At 41.7% G+C, this 18,926-nt stretch overlaps 1 protein-coding gene across 1 annotated transcript; it reads left to right on the top strand.

The window, feature by feature from the left end:
* Nucleotides 1-379: 379 nt before the first annotated feature.
* On the top strand, nucleotides 380-17,518 carry ADSL (adenylosuccinate lyase). Its single transcript, XM_023934929.2, has 13 exons — nucleotides 380-650; nucleotides 5,014-5,217; nucleotides 6,334-6,378; nucleotides 7,198-7,277; nucleotides 8,999-9,170; nucleotides 9,461-9,507; nucleotides 9,894-9,984; nucleotides 10,803-10,872; nucleotides 11,930-12,077; nucleotides 13,929-14,019; nucleotides 14,924-15,013; nucleotides 16,881-17,057; nucleotides 17,370-17,518. The coding sequence occupies exons 1-13, from the start codon at nucleotides 495-497 to the stop codon at nucleotides 17,454-17,456; spliced, it is 1,458 nt and encodes a 485-aa protein (XP_023790697.1). The 5' UTR covers nucleotides 380-494; the 3' UTR covers nucleotides 17,457-17,518.
* Nucleotides 17,519-18,926: the final 1,408 nt, after the last annotated feature.

Consider the following 18,926-nt stretch of genomic DNA (forward strand, 5'->3'; position numbering starts at 1 on the left):
CGTCGTCATTTCATTGAAACTGAGAGATGGTGTAATACTTATATAAGTTTTCTGAAGGTTTTTTTTGGGCTTTTAAACAGCTTTTTTGTTGTTTTTTGTTTTTTCGGTTTTTTGTTTGTTTGGGGGTTTTGTTTTTTTGTTTTTTTTTGTTTTTGAAAGATATGATTGTATTATGTGCAACTCAGTTGCTTACATTATAACTACAAACTATTTTTGGGTTCCTGGAAAAAAAAAAAAAAAAAAAAAAAAAGACTAATAAATGTGTTTGGCTGCTAAGCATTTAAAGCTCGTGTTTGTGCACGTTTTGTGTCCCGCGGCCGTGTCGGGGCCCTTCAGGCCGCGTTGGCCTCCGGGCGCGGGGGGGCGCCAGGCCCGCCGTGGCTGCGGGGCGGGGCGCGCTGAGGGCGGCGGGGCGGGGCCTCTGCCCGCCCTTATCCCCGGCGCCCGCGGGCCCCGCGATTGCCCTGCGCCGACACCGCCGCTGCACCGCTGCCATGGCGGCCCCCGGAGAGGCGGAGGACGTGATGGCGCGGTACCGCTCCCCGCTGGTGTCGCGGTACGCCAGCGCCGAGATGGCCTACAACTTCAGCGAGAGGAAGAAGTTCGGCACCTGGCGCCGCCTCTGGCTCTACCTCGCCCAGGCTGAGAAGGTAACGGCGGGACGGGCGCTGAGGGCAGAGCGGCGCGGGGCGGGGGGAGCGTGGTGCCGGGGCGTCTTCACGTCCCTTAAATTCCCTTAAAGGCTCCGGCGGGAATCGGCCGTGCTTTCCCGGAGCTGCCCTCGGGAAAACCGACCAGAGCAACTTTGCAGGCGCCCCTTAGGCGCGTTCCGGGGAGGAAGGGGGCGCGAGGGGTGGGAGCCCTGCGAGTTCAGGGTTACCCAACCCTCTGTACACAATCCTCCGCGTACCTGTCGCCCCTCAGCAAATCACCTCTTCTCGCCTCGTACCCTCCCCCTTGCACTTTTGCCTGTACTGTAAAATTGGTTTTGTGAAAGCTCTGCTAAGCAATCCTTGGTGAGGGGTTGCCTTTTGAGCAAACATCGGTGTCCTTCCCAAGCGTTCGGCTGTTTGCTTTCCAGGAGGTGTGACGGATGAGGGCCGCTGTCCATTCAATCCGATGGCTGTCAGTCCGTGCCAACCGGACCACCCCCTGCATCTGCAGCCACTTGTTGTTAGATAGCCCTTTTTTTCCGAGATAAGTTTACTTTTGGCCAAAGTGAGCAGTACATTTACCCTGCAAGTAGTTGTCATGTTTTTGGTAGGCTGAGTGCCACAAAAAAAAATAATACCACAAAAGATTGGGTATTGTGTATTATTAATTCAGTTATTGGGAAGCAGCAACTGGGAATACGTCCATAGGATTGCAAGCTGTTGTGTTAGTAGAGGATATGAAGTTAACTTTTTTAATGTGTACTTTAAGATAAGCCTTCTGACTTTGACTCTGGTCCTAATTAAGGATACATGTACAGCTATTATTACATCCTAATTGAGACCCAGTCAGTTTTTAAGATGCAATAGCTTGATTCCTTGTTCTCTTACCAGATTTTTGATAGTGAAAAAGCTGTCATATGTTCCCCCCAAAAAAAAAAACAAAGTGGAAAATAAAAGGCACAAAACCACCCAGGTTTCTGACAGAATGGCTTTAGCTCTCAGACTCAATAGGAGCCCGTTTTTTGTAGAGTCCAGTTTCTGTTTTCTGCCTTGGGATTGTTAGAAGCAATCCAAGCACTAGGTCCAGCTGTTACTACGAGTGCAAGGGCGGAGAAGCACCATGCTGGAGAATGAACACACAGTGCACAGTGCTGTTACCGTGTTCCTTCTCCATGCAAGGGTAATATCACTACAGCAGCACTGTCAATAATTTGCTGGACAAAATGTGATGTTTCAGAAGCTGAAGATGTAGTTATACAGTTGTGCTAAATAGGAGTCACCTTTTGAAGTTCCGCTTGTCTGATTTTGTCACAGTTCAGATGCTGGAGTGAGAAAGCTGCAAATCTCATCTAGCGCAGAAAGTGTCGATACTATGAATGCATGCTTGAGGAGCTTTGTATGTTCAAAGCATGACAATTTAAACATAATTGTATCAATTCCAGCAGATAATCATCATTTTTACTTCTGTTCAAGAACAGAATATGTGAGTTGCCCAGTAGGAGAAAGCAATCTGCTTGAAAAAACTAGTTTGAGGCTTCTAGGTTTCTACTTCCAAGCCCTGTACTCCGGGCTGCCCTGTCTCTTGACCCTTGCTATGCCGTCCACTGCCACCCCAGAGTTTTATTCCCAGAAAGTAGAGACAGGTCTTACGACTTCTTGAGCTCTCTTTTCATAGTCGGAAGAGGGAGACTTACTATTTTTATCTGGCTTCTCATTCCAGAGCAGTTTGTAATCTAATGTCAGCTCTGGACTAAAAAGGAGGGAGAGTCAGCTACTTTCAGCACCTGTTATCTCTGTTAGTGATTAGTGAGTTACACATACAGACAGTTTCTTTAGGTTCCTTACAGAAGATGTATAGTATTTCTATGAAAAAGAACACCAAACCAAATACCAGGTAATAAATGGACTATGGAAATTTACTGCAGCACCTATCCTTGCTTCCAAGACATTCATCCGTTGCTTCTTCGTTGCTTCTTCGGTCATTCTTTTTGAAGATACATAGCATATCTTTTCAGATACATTAAAAGCCAAACAGTAACAAATGAACTGTGGGCAATACTTACTTTTGTCTTCTGATAAATCAGATCTCGAAGGTCTAACTATAGGTTTTCTGAAAGTTGTAGGGAATAGTAAGACAGAAGAACATGCAGTTTAGTGATAAAATTTTAGGTACAGGCCCAGGCAAATGGCTTCAATATTCACTCTACTTAAAAGGTGAAATTTTCAAGTGGTCTGTTTGGAGTATGTGAGATAAGAATGGAAGAATTACTTCAGTAGAAACTGAACTTGGTAGAAGGTCTACTCAGTGTTTTTCTCCTTTCAGCAGGCAATAGCAGGAGTTTGAAAGAGCAGGCTTAGCAAAGTGTGGGATTAGTAAGAAAAGATTATCTTTTCCCAACTGACAGTATTTAAAGTTTGGGTGAAGAGCTGAGGTGTCTGAATTTATACCCATTCCAAAATACTAATTTGATTTTTTGCATAAATTCCTTTGTATTATGATGCTTCTGTTAACACTTTTTGTCTCGAGCTCTTAATTAGGTTTGAAAGTCAAGAACAAATTTCTTGGAGTTCTCCCTTCTCATAGAAGTAGCTTTGACATCTTTCAGCATCAAACTGACTTCTAAAATACGTTTTGCACGTGTGAAATATAGATGTTTTTTCTCTTTCTATAATAGCCCTCCATCTATTTTTTCTGTGCAGTTTAAGTTTCATTATTTTTCTGTCATGTGTTCTTTATACAATGAGCAACCCAGCATTCTCATTCTGAGTGCAGAAGCTGCGCCATGTCATCTGCCTGTTCTACCTTGTCCTTTAGGAAAAGTGATGAACAGTCATAGCTGTTAGAGTGGCACATCAAAATATTGGGACAGTCTCAGAAGAATGACACCATAAAAGCGCAGTCTAGAGAGCTCATCACTGACTTCACTGACCTGTGGTACTTTGGGGAAAAGCTTATGTTCTCCCTTGTGTACTTTTCCTGCTTGGTTTTCTTAGGTACACAGGTTTGAAGGACATTCGATTGTTTTCTTCCCGAGGTACTGCCAATATCAGCAAAAGCTCATAGGGAAGAGGCCTCACACATTGTTTGTGGACAGATGAGAACATCATTTGTCTTGGCACTACCCTACCTTGCACGTGTTCTACATCAAGTTATCCCATTTTGGGGGGCTATTTCTTTCCTCTCTGTACAACTGTGTACTGTGGTCAGCTTTTCCCAAAGGGTCACAGATGTCTGAGCAAGGCATGAGATTTTAATCTTGGCACAAGAGTGTACTGCCTGCTGAGCTGCCTGTGCTTTTAGGCAGTCGCAGTCTATACTGGTGCACCTCAAAGGCAGCAAGCAGTCTGGGGCCAGGTGCTTTTCCTCATTTAGCTGGACACTCGTAGGCATGTATATGCTTGTGACAGCGTAAGTTTGGGTACTAATTGTCTGATGAGGACCTTGAGGATACATCTGCTTCACTTGCTGTCTTCTTCAGTTCCAGGTTCCACATGTGCAAACCATTTCTTCAGTCAGTTTGATTCTGAACAGAATCAGTTTTTTAAATACTTTAAATCCAGGAAGTAGAAGATCCTCCTGGTTGGTGATTTCTCATTACTTACGCACAGGACAATAGTATTTTAATTTGGAAAAGGCAGTAATGCCAAGTTCATTGTGAGATTTTCAATTTCTCAGTATCAGGATAATACATTTTTCTCATCTTTGTTAGTGGTTTACAAGAGTGTATAATCTTGTGGTTGGATATCTTTGTTTTTAAGTCAGCTTGCTGAAAAGCTCTAGCAATTGATTTTGAACATGAACTAGGAGCATTTATCTCCTTCTTCCAGATCAAATAACTGATTTCACAAGGTTTCATATTCAGTCTGAGATAAGGTACTACAGGACTTCTGAAAAGGTATAAACATATAAAACATAAATACCTTTCCATATGTTTTAAGCCCCCTGTTTACAGTCGTGTAGGTCTAGTTGTGGTCCAGAGAGTTTTTCCTGACACAAGCTTATTTAGTCACATGTTAGATGGATTATTCTTTACCCAGAAGGTAAACCTCATTATAATAAGTTTATACTATTTTTATATCACTTTTCCCCATGTATTTTAATTTTTGTAGTTTTCACCGGAATGTTACGTCGTTGAGAAAAGTACAAAGCCCAAGAGAAACATCTAAGAATGAACACAATTTCCTATCCTATTGGAAAAGGCTAGAGAGCCCTAGAATGAGAGCATTTGCTGTTACAGCTTGATTACACCAAATTGTCACGCTTTTGGGAGATGTCAGACAGGAGTCAATTATTTAATCAGCTTCTGTCTCAGTTTGTTTGTAAAGAGAAAAAGCAATAAAAGTTCTTTTCCCCTTGCAGTCACTTGGGCTTTCAATCACAGATGAGCAGATACGGGAGATGGAAGCAAATCTGGACAACATTGACTTCAAGATGGCAGCAGAGGAGGAGAAGAAGCTGCGTCACGATGTGATGGCCCACGTGCACACCTTTGCCCACTGCTGTCCAAAAGCTGCAGCCATCATTCACCTTGGAGCAACTTCCTGCTACGTAGGGGATAATACGGTAATAGAGTATTTCCAGTTCCCTGCCTGCAGAGCTGGGCAAAACAAAGCTACAGTTGTTTGTTTTATAGCTTTTTATAAACTTTTCTTCATAAAATATTCAGTGGATTTTTCAGTCATTTTTGTTAATTTTACTGTTGAAGTTAATTCAGATCTTTAACCTGGCTACCCTTGGAAGGCAAGCTCCACTTGCCGCCTTTCTTCTGACGTGAAACAAGATCTATCTGGAAACTGTTCCCTAACCTCTGCTTGCGTGTTAATATTCAAGGAGATAAGAGAGGAGTTGCAAACACATGAAGCAACATGTGGACTGTATGATTTATCAGTTACACCCCTCTGACGAGAGTTCACTGATTTAGAAAACAAGGTCCGTGAGTTTTCAATTGCTATTTGGACCCCCTGCATAATGGAGGGGAAAACAAGCCTTTCAGCAGCGAAGAGAATGGATCAGTGTGTTAAGTGAAAAAGGAAGTACTAGCATTCTACAGAACAGTAAAATATTTGTGAAAAACCTTGTCTAAAACAGTGCAAACTGAAGCCTTATTTCTTAGCATGTGTTGCTGTTCCACTGTTCAAGCCATTGCAACCTCACAGCTGCTGTTGTCACATGAGAAGCTGCTGTGTGATTGCTTTTTCTCTACTCCTTTGTAAACCTGTTTAGCTTTTGGGTAACATCACTTTTCTTCTGACACTTGCACCCAGCTGTACCTCAGTCTCAAAAAAAGGAGTAAAGACAGCTGTGCCTGAATGGTGCCTCATTAGCCCGCTTAACTTCCTGCTGTCTTTAGCCTACAGTGCCTGTATTTTCCACTTGGGACTGTAGGATTTAGTCTCTCATTGTGTGGGCAGACCCAAGTACCTCAAAATAATCATTCATAGGCACTTGCTGGAAACAGGTCTTCCACCACTTATGACTTTCTGTGGTCAGTATGAAAGGAGCAATGGTGAATCCAGCATTTTTGTCATAAGCAAGTTCTGTTACAAGAAGTAAAATAAATAATTTGTTTTAAGAGGAGACTTTTGAGTCAACAAAGCATAATCTGTGTCCTCTCTGAGAGAAACTATTATGTCTGGTCCTTTAGACATGGCCCAAAGTTCCTTTCTTTGCTTCTTGCAGGATTTGATTGTCCTCCGTGATGGGTTTAACCTCCTGCTACCCAAGGTGAGAAGGTGGTTCTGCAGTGTCTCAGAATTGGGGAGCACTCATGTCCTGTGTATGGCCTGTGTTTAACTTGGATTTCCCTAAACCTTTGTGGGAAGCTAGGAGGAGTTGTCTGTCTGGGTTGTTCTCAAAAAAGTGAACAGTTACCTTCCTTTTGTTTCTCAAGTCTTTTTCCCAGAACTTTTTTGCTCACAGTAGGAATTATAAGCAGCTCCTTGTTTGTCTGTGCCACAGGTACTACATAAAAATACAACTGTATTGCTTTCAGGATTATCTTAGTCTTAGTCTTAGCTATATTCCTAGGAGTGTGTCAGCATTCAAGAAACTACGTAATACAGTTTTCCGAGGTCAAATATAGCAGGAGTGTAGTGCAGCGGTGTCTGACCTGAATGAGTTGGTATAAAATTGGCCCTGGAGTGTACATGTCCAATTATACCCCAAGCAGCTTTATTTCTGACTAATTCCAGGAATAAAGAAAATACCCAAGGATGAACCAGCTGCGGGATTAGCTTGAGCATGAAGTTTAGACTAGTTTGAACTCAAGTCCAGTGACTTCTGTTGGCTCTTGCTTGAGTTTTGTAGCAAGCAGAAATTGCATGCGTGCCCTGAAAAACTGAAAAATGCAATATTCTACAATTAGAGGGGACTGCACAGTTGCCCCTCAAGGTCCCTCCCTGCACAACTGCCCCTTCCTGCACAGTGGTTTCCCTCCCCTTTTTCTCACAATGTTGTGCTTAAGCATGTCAACTTCTGCTGTGTTGTTTGGGGTTTTTTTTCTCTCTCATTCCACTTCTTTTCTATCCTTCCTGCTTCCACTAGCTCGCAAGGGTGATCAGCCGGCTGGCCGACTTTGCTGAGAAGTATGCTGACATGCCTGCTTTGGGCTTCACTCACTACCAGTAAGTAGCCATCAGCCTTTGCTTTCTTTTTGTTGTCTGTGCTTTGATTAAATTGACCTGCTCCTGCTCTTTTGCCATCCTTTTTCCCATCTCTGACCAGTTGGTGGTTCAGAAAAGGCCTATTCCAGGCTTTTCTCAGGAAATTGGACTGTTGCTTTGACTAGCTGTCAGCAGTTGCTTCAACACAGCTTTATAAAGGATGACTTCCAGGCAAACACAGGTGTGCATATGCTGGGCTGTTTCAAAAAAGCATGACTGGGAATTGTACTAAGCTTATCTTCCAGTCAGATTTTCTTTGTTTTTCTTTTTTTTCCTCTGCAGCCTAGAAAGCTTTGTTAATGGCTACTTGTTACTAGAGATACTGAGTCAAAGGACAATAAGATCTGGGTGATTCTGTTCTTGGGGTAGTTTAATCTCCTGCTTCATTAATACTATTTGCAGAAGCATTAAGCTATACCATGAGATAAGCCTGGGTCTTCTACTGCAGTGATTCAGAACAGCAGAGGCAGGGGAATTGAGCACAGGTCGTGTCAGACTCGGTGTGCAGCATGTTGACATTTCTCTGAAAGGAGAGTGGAAGCATCAGATCAGGTCTCTGATTTGTATGCTGTATACGCACTGTTGGTAGTATCAGCTCTAATCCTACAGCCCTCTTCATCTACAGCTTTTTGGAGGAGTATCTGTGATAGTTTTATTTGAGCTTTTGGAGAGGGGACAGAGGAGTATTCAAGAAGTATATACAAGCTGAAATCATAATTGATGTCTCAGCCTTTTCTGTGTCATTTGTCAGCAGGGCCTTTGCTCCATTTGCAATCACGTCCATGTTTTCCCTAGCCTTCCCTTTTCCTGCTTATGTCCTTGCAGAGGCCGGTCTTGTTGCCTTTCACATTCCTTATGAAATTCATCCAGGTGTGTTTTGGCTTTCCTTGCCCCATTCCTGCAGTGATAAATTGTTTGTATTCCTCCTGGATTGCCTGTCCAGCTTCCAGATCTTACAAGCTTCATTTTTATGTCTGAGCTTAATCAGGAGCACGTTGTTCATGTATATATGGGCTTTTTGAAGTAGTATAGAGGTTTTCTTTGTAGTTCATGTGGATAATTTGAAATAGTTAACTTTCTGGATTCTGCATAACACCTCTGTTTTCACTTCAAAGCATTTGCAAGGAGACTGAAGTGTAGCTGAAGTTTGCAGTTCCTTATTCCAAGGCTGAGGTCTTATAAGTGTTGGCTGACAGAATTGTTGAAGTGCGTTTGCCCAGAGGTTGAGGAACACAATTTTAGAAATAAGTAAAGGCTCCTGAGCGGAATAATTTAAAATCACATAGTGAATGCAGATGTTTTTGTGCTGAGAAGTTCACAGCAGTGCTGTAAGTCAGCCAGGATGCCCCTGGGTGAGCGGAATTGGGGTGGGGGACAGATGCACCCCCGGTCTGTCACAGCCCCTACAGGCCGGCAGGGGGCGCACGCCTGGCACGTGGACACAATCGCTGCTTTCTGGTAATGTAGTTCCATCTAATTCCTGAAAGGAGTGATTACATCTTCAGTACCATTTACTGCCGACATTAGTACATCCTTCTGCCCTAGCCAAATCCTGTTAATTTCTGTTCAAATGAGTCAAGAGAGATGAATCTGTAGGGAACTCTTAATGGTAGACTGAGCAATGAAGTGTTGTGCTTGTGCAAATCCTCAACAAGTCATGTTGTGTTCTTGATTGTTTTCAGACCTGCCCAGCTCACCACTGTGGGGAAACGCTGCTGCTTGTGGATTCAAGACTTGTGCATGGACCTGCAGAACCTGGAGCGGGCTCGGGATGACCTGCGCTTCCGGGGTGTGAAAGGCACCACTGGCACTCAAGCCAGCTTCTTGCAGCTCTTTGAGGGAGACCACAATAAAGTACGTCAGACAGCCCAGAGTGCAGACATACGGTCTTGGCAATTTTCTGCTCTGGAATGTTGTTTTCTTTGAGGGAACATTGAGATTCTAGGATTAAATTGACAAAGTTACTGCAATCCCTCTGGGGCTCATTGACAAGGTTCTGTGTGAAAGTGAGCAGCATTTTGGAAGGGATGTTTCACAGAAAGTAGAAGATTTTTTGACAGTAAACTGAGAAAAGCGTTTTTGCTCTTGCAGACCTTGCTGAGCTGCATTTTGAACTCTTTTTTTTTTTTTCACTTCACCTCAAGGTTGAAGAACTGGATAGATTAGTGACTGCAAAGGCAGGATTTAAGCGGTATGTAACATGCGTTCTTAACAGTGTGTGACTCCTGGTAGTGTTGGCCCAGATTCCCCTGGTTGCCAAACCGACATCTGTGCTGCTGTTCACTCATTCCTCCTTGCCATCTTCCATTCCCAGTTGCATTTTCCCAGATGAAACTTCATCTCCTAAATAGGCCACTTCTACTTGTCTCCCTGTCAAAGCACAGCTGTCCATTTTCCTCTGTTTACCTCTCTCCCATCTGCATGCTGCCCCGAGAAACTGACAGCCTGAATCCAAAGTTGTTCTCATCAGGGCAGAATGACAGCCCTCCACTTCAAGAACCATGTCACTCCTTGCTCAAACTCTTGCCAGTACTGTTGTGTCTGGCTGGAACACTCAGGTTCTGTGCTTATTTCTAGGGCTTACATGGTCACAGGGCAGACCTACAGTCGCAAGGTGGATATTGGAGTCCTGGCTGTGCTGGCCAGTCTGGGGGCTTCTATACACAAGGTAAGCACCATACTTGCATACATTGGGAAGAGGGAGAAGTGTTTCAGATCTTGAAGAGAAGGTTCTCATGGTGCAGAATGCTCTGCTCAAGAAATATTGGTTGTTGTTCAGCTGTCTTCTTTGTGATCATGTAAATTCACCGCTGGGTATACACCTGGCACTCAAATCTCAAAGATCTTAAGACCAATGACAAATAAAGCAAGTTAACTGAGCAGATTCTAAGATGGGTTAACAACTCCCACACCAGATATTAGTCTAATCTATAGTAAATTGATCCAATTAGAGTAAATGTCTTTCCTAGTGGTGTTTGAGTTCTTAAATTTCACCATTTCCTCCTAGTTAATTGCCTTTCTGAAAATGGTGTTATTCTCTCTGTCCTTGTGGATCCTTTTAATTGATTTATCTCTGTTCCCTCCCTTTTCCTCCTCTTGGGCTAAAGTGATCTGTGGTATTTTCTTCTGTTTTGTTTTTCTCCCAGTTCAGTGAGCACACATTATCTGTGTTTACAAATCACTGTGCAATTTTCTTATGCATTTTCAATGTTCTCTTCTGATCTGTCTTCCATTCCCTGCAAACATTTGCCCTTGTTGATGTCCTGTTCTCATCTAATCCAGTGGACATGCTGTTTTCTTTGTTTTCTTGACAAACATTTTTACGCCGAGAAGTAGGATTGCAGTGTCAAGTTTTTTGTCCAGTTTTTCACTGCCCCCAGTTTACTTCTTGCACATAGATGCAAAGATTCTCAGCACTAACAGTAAGATATATTGGTGGGTGTCAGTTTGGTTCTATTTTATTAAATTCTCATGCTTTCTTTCCAGATTTGCACTGACATTCGTCTTTTGGCCAACCTGAAGGAGATAGAGGAGCCTTTTGAGAAAGACCAGATTGGTAAGGGATCAGAGGGTTTTCATGGACTGGTGTTTGTGTCTTTTCATTTATGTTGGTGAGGCCTTTTAAACAAACTTAGAAATGGCACTGGCAGAATTTCGTTTGAATTAACTGGAGTTGACATAGTTAGTATTTTCACTCCTTTTAAAAGAAAAAAAAAAAAAAGGAGGGGAGAGGGGAAGGAAAAAGAAAAAAACACCTTACCTAAAGGTTTCTGGATATTAAGGAATTAAAATCAGATTTATATCTGTGCACTTCCTGTGTTTGCGGGGAGAGCAGGAGTAGCCATGTATGTCCCATTGCCTAAAGAGGCAGACCTGGGTCTGAGGAGAGCTTAAGGTTTTCCACTCCTCATGAAGCTGACTGGAAAGCAGGTTTTCAGCTCAACTCAGCATTTTGATTTTTATAAGCAGACAAATTAGGAACAATGCAACTGGAGTGGACCCTTGCATCCTTGCCAGAAGAACACCAATGATGGGATTCTGACACCATTAGAAAAGGAAATGTAGTGTTTTGGCTCTTGGCTGAAAGAAAGTTTGGGTCTCTTAAACAGTTGTATAGAATTGAATCAGCGAATTAAGTCTTAGTCCTGTCTGGTACTTGTCCCATTCTGTGGATGATTTTAATAGCCATTCACTAGAGCAACAGGCAGCAGTGTAAGCATCTGACTTTGAAGGGCAGTGTTATTGAGCAGATGGAGGCTCGAACACTGCTAAGATTGCCATGGGTAGCCTGGAGAGATGGTGCTTAATACTACATTAAAAAGTAAGACTATTCATTCCTTTTATGTGGTAGTACTTCTGTTTTGCAGAATTGCAAAAATGTCTTCTCACATTTTGTCTGCTCCCATTTAGATGTTTCTGATCTGAAGGGGAAAGTGGTGGAGTCATTTTTGTTATTACGTATTGTCTGTGGAAAATTGTTATGTTTTGAGGCTTTAGTCAAAACTATGATTCCTGACACATTTTTCTTTCCTGGGGGAGGACCTTCATCTCTTCTCCCTGAATGCATCACTCCTCCTGTTGCCCTGTTTGCATCCCTTTTCCTCCTCTGACAGGCTCAAGTGCTATGCCTTACAAGAGGAACCCAATGCGTTCGGAGCGCTGCTGCAGCCTTGCTCGGCACCTGATGACGCTGGTGATGGATCCCCTCCAAACAGCCGCCGTGCAATGGTTTGAGCGAACGCTGGATGACAGTGCCAACAGGTCTGTTTAGATTGTGCACTGCAGCAACTGCAGAGAAAGGTCCTCTGGTCTGTTTAGAAAATACTGCATTTAAACTAAACCCACAAGATACTACCTTGACAAAAAGCAATCTCAATACAACCTAGAGACTACAAACTAGTTTCCTCTGTACCATCAGATAAGAACTATTTGGGTTTTTTTAATGTCAAGATCTTCTGCAGAGCAAACCAGCAGTGAAAGGGAGGGATACAGAAGCCAGGGTAATAAGTTGCTTTCATAGTCTTCCTGTTTAAACAGCACAGTATTACAGTACTGACATTTCTCTTCCTTCTTTTGGATGCAGCTTTTTGACCCTGCTTTTTTTTTTTTCACTTTTTAGAGAATAGTTCAATACCCTAACCCTCCAGATAATCTAAAAAACATATTTTAATTCTGAAAAATATTCTTTACAAGAAGTAGTTAGATCCTGGAAAAAGATCGCAATTAGTCTACTTTTTAAAAATTTCATGAAAATCTATGCGTATCTTTAGGATATTGCTCAGCAAATTTTGCTTTGTTTTGTGTTTCTTCATTACAACTGTTTTGAGCTGAGCAGAAGTTATTTACAATTATTAAGTAAATTTCAGCAATTAAATTCAATGCTTCCATCTTTTATTTAGTACTAATTCTGCATAAAGCTCATACCTACCGTTGAAGCATTTTAGTTTCAAAGTCATATTCTGTTGCAGAATTTGATCTCTTAGAATCTTAGAAATCTCTAGACTTCTAAGGTATGGTACCTGTGAGACAATGAACAGCAGCAGTTTTGGCTTGATTAATGCTAGATTAGCATTAAGATTGCTGATGAGAATGTTATTTTTAAATGTCTCCACGAACGTAATACCTGCATAAAATTTCATGACAAAACAGAAGATTTTTTTTCCCAGAGGGACCTTACACCACAGCTCCTAATCTCATTAAAAAAAGAGCTGCATAGGCAGCAGCAAACAATGTTAAATTAAGAAATTGCATATTGGTTGATCTGGTGTATTTATTTCCCAATAGCTACCAAGTGTTGAGAGATGTATTGGAATGTTTAAAATTTTATTTTCATCTTATCTAATAGAAAGATTCAATTTTCCACTTCATTAACCAATTATAAAAATCTGCGCCTTGGATTTTTCTTGTTAAAGCTATAGTGTTTTGGAAGGAGAGCAAGCAAAATAAAGTTCAATCAATCTTCAATCCAGCAAAGTTGTTTTAAGGCACTGTGATAGAATTGGAGGGCTTAGATGTAGCGCAAGGTTCAAGAACCAGGAAATTTTAAAAGATCATAGTTTAGGGTGGGCCAGGCCCTGCTGTCACAGATGGATGATGCTATGTTTGCTGCATTATGATGTGGAGCATTTTGCCTGATACAGCTCAGTCCCCACTACTCCTCTTGTTTCCCTCCTCTGCTTTTTGTCAGGAACCTCCTTTGTGACCAGGAGCAGGTTTCTTGGAGGAAGCCCTCACCAAATGCATGGATCCCCTTGGAAATTGCCCACTGAGCACAGCCAGGGACAGCATGAGCATGCAGCATGTCTTACTGCTGGAGGGTAGGATCAGTAGCAGACAGTTCAAAATAGAACATATAGGGGAAGATCCTGTAGATTGCTGCCCTGTTTCCTATCTGTGTAATCACTGAATTGTCTTGGAGCTTTCTATGTGTGCCTTCACCCTTTTCCCTCTCCCTCTCTACTGACCAAAAAGGAAAAAAAATGAGAACAGCTCCAGTGTTAGGACACAGTAATGCTATTTCGAGCATTATTTACAGAAGCTGAAGGATCTGAGGTGGACTGGAGCATGGCTTTGTTGTTGCTGACCAGGGTGCTGGGTATGTGTGTTTCGTAGGCGCGTGTGTCTGGCTGAGGCTTTCCTCACGGCTGACATCATTCTCAGTACACTGCAGAATGTCTCCGAGGGACTCGTGGTATATCCAAAGGTAAAGCAGGAGATAATGGACATCCTTGGTAATGCTACAACTATGCCAAAGTGTACAAGAATGCTCTCACTTCAAAAATTACATTTTTATATGTTTGTTCAAATGGTTTCTGAGTTTTGCTCCATTCTTGCCGTATTCTCACTGTTGTAGGACATACATGAAACATACATACCTCTTGTGAGGTCAGAAAGAAAGTACAAAACTTGACACAAAGGATATTTTTCCCTGAATTACAGAATGGATGTGTAGAACTTAGCAGTGAAAGATACTGTTTAGACAGATCTCATCCAATGCTGTAACTTACTACAGTTTAAAAACAGTTATAGGTTAAAAAGTTAACTACTGGATAAAAAAAATTATTGGACATCTTTTCCAAACTAATGTCTCTTACTAGATCTGGCTTCTAAGTATTATCAACTTCAATATCTGGATTTCCAGGGCTAAATTCAAAATGACTGTTTGTCATGGGGACAATTTTTTATCAGGGCCTGTTATAACAGGCAAGGGGTAACAGTTTTACGCTGTCAGAGGGAGAATTTAGGTGATACAGGAAAGAAGTTTTATTACAAAGAGGGTGGTGAAACACTAGAAGAGGTTGCCCAGAGAGGTGGTGGATGCCCCATCCCTGGTAACATTCAATGTCAGGTTGGACAGGGCTCTGAGCAACCTGACCTAATGGAAGATGTCACTGCTCATTGCAGGTGGTTGAACTAGATGACCTTTAAAGGTCCCTTCCAACCCAAACTTTTCTGTGATTCTGTGACCATTGTCCAGTCCTAGAGATTCAAGGGGAGAGGAAAAAAAAGTCACTGCAAATACTGCAAAGTTTTCAGTCATCTGTAGACTTCGTATAATGCTGTTTCTTTTTTCCTGTTTGTTTTTTTTTTGTGTGTGTGTGGTTAAGGTGATTGAGAGAAGGATCCGGCAGGAGCTGCCATTCATGGCCACAGAGAATATAATCATGGCAATGGTGAAGGCTGGGGGCAATCGTCAGGTACAAATGAAGCATCCAAAATACCTTTGTTTATGGTCTGGTGTTTGTCTCCTAAGAAACAAATGTATCTGGGCTCTTGTCATATCTCACCTTTCTCTGCTCTTCATCTGCTCCCTCAGAGTTATTAGTATTGCACTGGTGCTGCAAAGCCAGGCTTTGTTCCCTGAGGGGAGAGCGCTTGTGGAGATCCCTATTTTCTGTTAGGAACACTGTGTGTTTGGGCTAATCTGGCTGGCTCTGCTGGAGAAGAGGGAGACCTATTTTTATGTTTGATACTAGTAGGTGTTTTCCTTTTTTAAATGTTTAAAGGAACTTGAACACAGGCCAGGCTTCTTTAAATGGAACATGTTGGCAGTTGGCTACCTTATAAATTAAAAGAGGATGAATCACTACTGCTAACAAAAAAACAAGTAAGACCATTCTGAACCACTCATTCATGTGTCATTCTTCCCTCACTCAGTACAGTGTATTAACCACTTGGTTTATAGTCCTTCATTCAGCTTCCTCTGTTCAAGCAAACTTTAATTAAATATTTTCCTTAGTAAATAAACCCAGACACAATTAGATTATATTTCCTTATCATTTAATTTCACAGTTCAGGTCAAAATTGATAATCAAATATCCATCTTTAAAACACCTTATTTTCATTTACCTTTTAGATTATAATTTTTCCTTCTATGTTTATATCTGTACCAATGGCAGAAATGAAACTTGCAAGAATAATGGAAGAGTTTGATAGAAGCTTTGAGCAGAATATATGTGGTTTCCGTTTTCTGAAACAGTTGTGGCAAATCACCCATTATATTAGTCAGGAAACATCCTTTTTTCCTTTTTTTCCTCTGTGTCTCTGATGTCAGTGGGTCAGTGAGCAAACTTCCTGACTAAATGCATTAAGGTCATGTATTCACATCATGTGAATCACATTCTGTGATTCATTTGTGTATCTTGTTGACCTGCCTTCTTTCTGGTGCTGTTTAATTACTTACCCATAGGGCTTAGTACATTTATAAGGTGTTCAGCCACATTCATATGTTCTGTTTTTCTGTGCTGAGAACTTTGGAACAGCACATTTTCTAGGCTTTCCCACCTCATAGCACTGAAACTCACTTCCTTTCCCCACTATTAAACAGCTCCCTCCCCTGAATATCCAGAAGATAGATCTGTTCACCTGAGGCAGGTCAGTGCTGAAGCAAAATGATACTTGGATAGAGGAAGAAGGTTAATACTTGTCCTAATTGTAGATCAAGGATAATACATTTAAGAAGAATACTCCTGCATAGTTGTAAATGCAGCCACGTGGCTGTATTTTGGGACCAGCATGGCAGTATCTGATTTTGCAGGTGGATCCTGACTACAGTTAGGTACCCTTGTTCTTACCAATTGATTCCAAAGGTATCTTTTTTTACTCAGTCTATTCTTATGTAGGCCATGGTTTGCAAAGTCTCACTGCTTGTTAAGTTGGACAGATTCTCTTCCCTTTTCAAAATCTGTAGAGTTTTTGCATTGTTTACAATTGAAAAAAAACCCAAAAAACAAAAAACAACCTAAAATGACTCCTAAGGGTATTTGGGAAATTTGAAGACATATAAATGATTCCAGTGTCACCAGTTTGTTACAGAATGTATGTGACATTCGGAGTGTTTTAGCCTCTAAGTGCAGATGTGAAAGGATGAAAAAAATCTTGTTTTAATGTAGTGGCACATGAGCCACTGCAGTCCAAACTGTGTTATCTTTTTGCATCCTTTTGCATAGGGCAATTTACTTTGATATTTTTCCCACCCACACAAGTTGGGGAGATGAACATGTGCTGTCAACATCAATGGAATGACTTTTTTCTTTTTCTGTCTTCTTCTCCCTCTACCTACAGGATTGCCACGAGAAAATTCGTGTTCTCTCTCAACAAGCAGCAGCTGTTGTGAAACAGGAAGGGGGTGATAATGACTTCATTGCCCGTGTCCGTGCTGATCCTTACTTCAGCCCTATCCATAAACAACTTGAAAGCCTGTTGGATCCATCCTCCTTCACTGGACGTGCTCCTCAGCAGGTAAAGTAATGGAAAGAGGCTGTGGGTTGTAATGCAATGTGTAGTTTAATCCTGCATCCTTTTGTATATAATATGTACACTCTGTTTGCTACAGAGTGTACATATTCTATAACTCTAGCCAAACTACTAAGGAAGACACATTTTTCTTTTGATTTCCTTGGCTTTCTTCCCTGTGGCTTCACACTTTTGACTCTGGACATGCCAGACCATTGGGTGTCTTTGTGAAAGAGAGACCCCAGTGAGACAAGCAGGTCCAAATGGGGAGGAGGAGGCAAGTCCTTTCCCTAATTTTATTTTTCTCATCTTGAACAGGTGGCAAAGTTCCTGAAGGAGGAGGTTCGACCAGCACTGATTCCATACCAAAGCAAAATGGGTGGGAAAATTGAACTGGCACTTTAGGTATAGTCTGCAAATGTGTGTGGGTACAGGAAGATAATAAAAGCCTTATTGACCCAGGTCTATTTACTGTGTCATGTTATTTTGGTTCTGTACAGTACATTTAACCCCCAGAGCTTACAGCCACCTTGATTCCAGATGGGCTTTTCATTCTTTATCCACTGTTTGGTCAAGCCTCCATCTATAGTGTGCTGAGTTACTGAGAAACACTCAGTTGTGACAAGGTACACACCAATCACAGCACCTTCCTTGGCCCCTCACAGAGCACTGCCAGCTCTTAAAGAGCAATGCCTGGTGCTGCCTGACATTTATGTAAAACTGACTTTTTGAAGAGCAGAGATAAGGACAACTGAGTCTACTCCCATTTTCATCTTTCTTTCCATGCCCTGAAACTTTCTCCACAGGTGTCTCAAAAGTTGATAAAAGTTTGTCCTGGCTTTCAGAGTACTGTGACTTCGGGAAGAAACAGACCAAAATATTAGAAATAATGAAAGAGAGAGGCCATGGAACTTAATGGCTCAGGAATCTGGTGCTCCTTCAATGCTCCTTTCCTAGTTTAATACTGTAACTGTGGCTCTGTATCTGCTGAAAATCATTTTTACAGGTGTGGGTAAGAAACCAGTCAATGTGTTTTGGCTGCGATTGTGGTCCTTGGCTATAGGTGCTCGATGAGTGGCAGGTGGACTCTAGCATGTGAAAGTTGTTCTTTACTACAAGTTTTGTCTGATAAGGAAAGAAAGAAGATACTGGACTTCATTGAATGCCAGAGAAGTTCAGTTTTATTTCTGACATAAATTATTTGTTTTGTAATGTCTGTGCTTTACTGGACATTTAGTACTGGATCAAACTCTTCTCCCTTTGACTTAAATTGGAATAATTTCCTTACCTCTTCTTCCGATGTTATTACACCACAGAGGATTTCTTCTGCTTCAGTGCAATAAAAAAGCTCTCTCTGGCTTCTTATATATTCAGACCCTCAGTAATACATGATAGGTATTACTTGATGATTTTTGAAGTGTGGTTGCTGAAGAGAATTAAGCAGAACTAACTGACAGAGGCTACCTGCTGTCCTTCAGGTCATCACTGTTAAAAGAGGATTTTAAAATACTGCATGTTTTAATAAGGCTTGTCTTTATTAAGTAGTTAAGAGCAGTGGGAAGCTTCAGGCTGTGATCTTCCGTCAAGATTGCTCTGGCTTTACCTTGCCCCTAGAATATGGCATTCAAAATGTCTCAAACATTTTGAGTTTGATGGTGTTTAAAACATTTTGCTTGCTTGTGCTATTAACATTTAATTAGCCATCTGCTTGAAAAGGATAACTCTAACTGAACCCTCATAATTTTCAGGCTATTACTCAAACCGATAGCCAAGAAAGAAAACAGACAGATGCGTAAGTCCTCCTTTTTTGGTCCTCTTTCCTCCTTAAAAAAAAACAAACAACCCTGTGTGGAGAGGAGGAACAGTATCTTTTCT

This window comes from Cyanistes caeruleus, chromosome 4 (genome assembly GCF_971803275.1).
Source record: "Cyanistes caeruleus chromosome 4, bCyaCae1.hap1.1, whole genome shotgun sequence".
NCBI classification, from domain to species: domain Eukaryota; kingdom Metazoa; phylum Chordata; class Aves; order Passeriformes; family Paridae; genus Cyanistes; species Cyanistes caeruleus.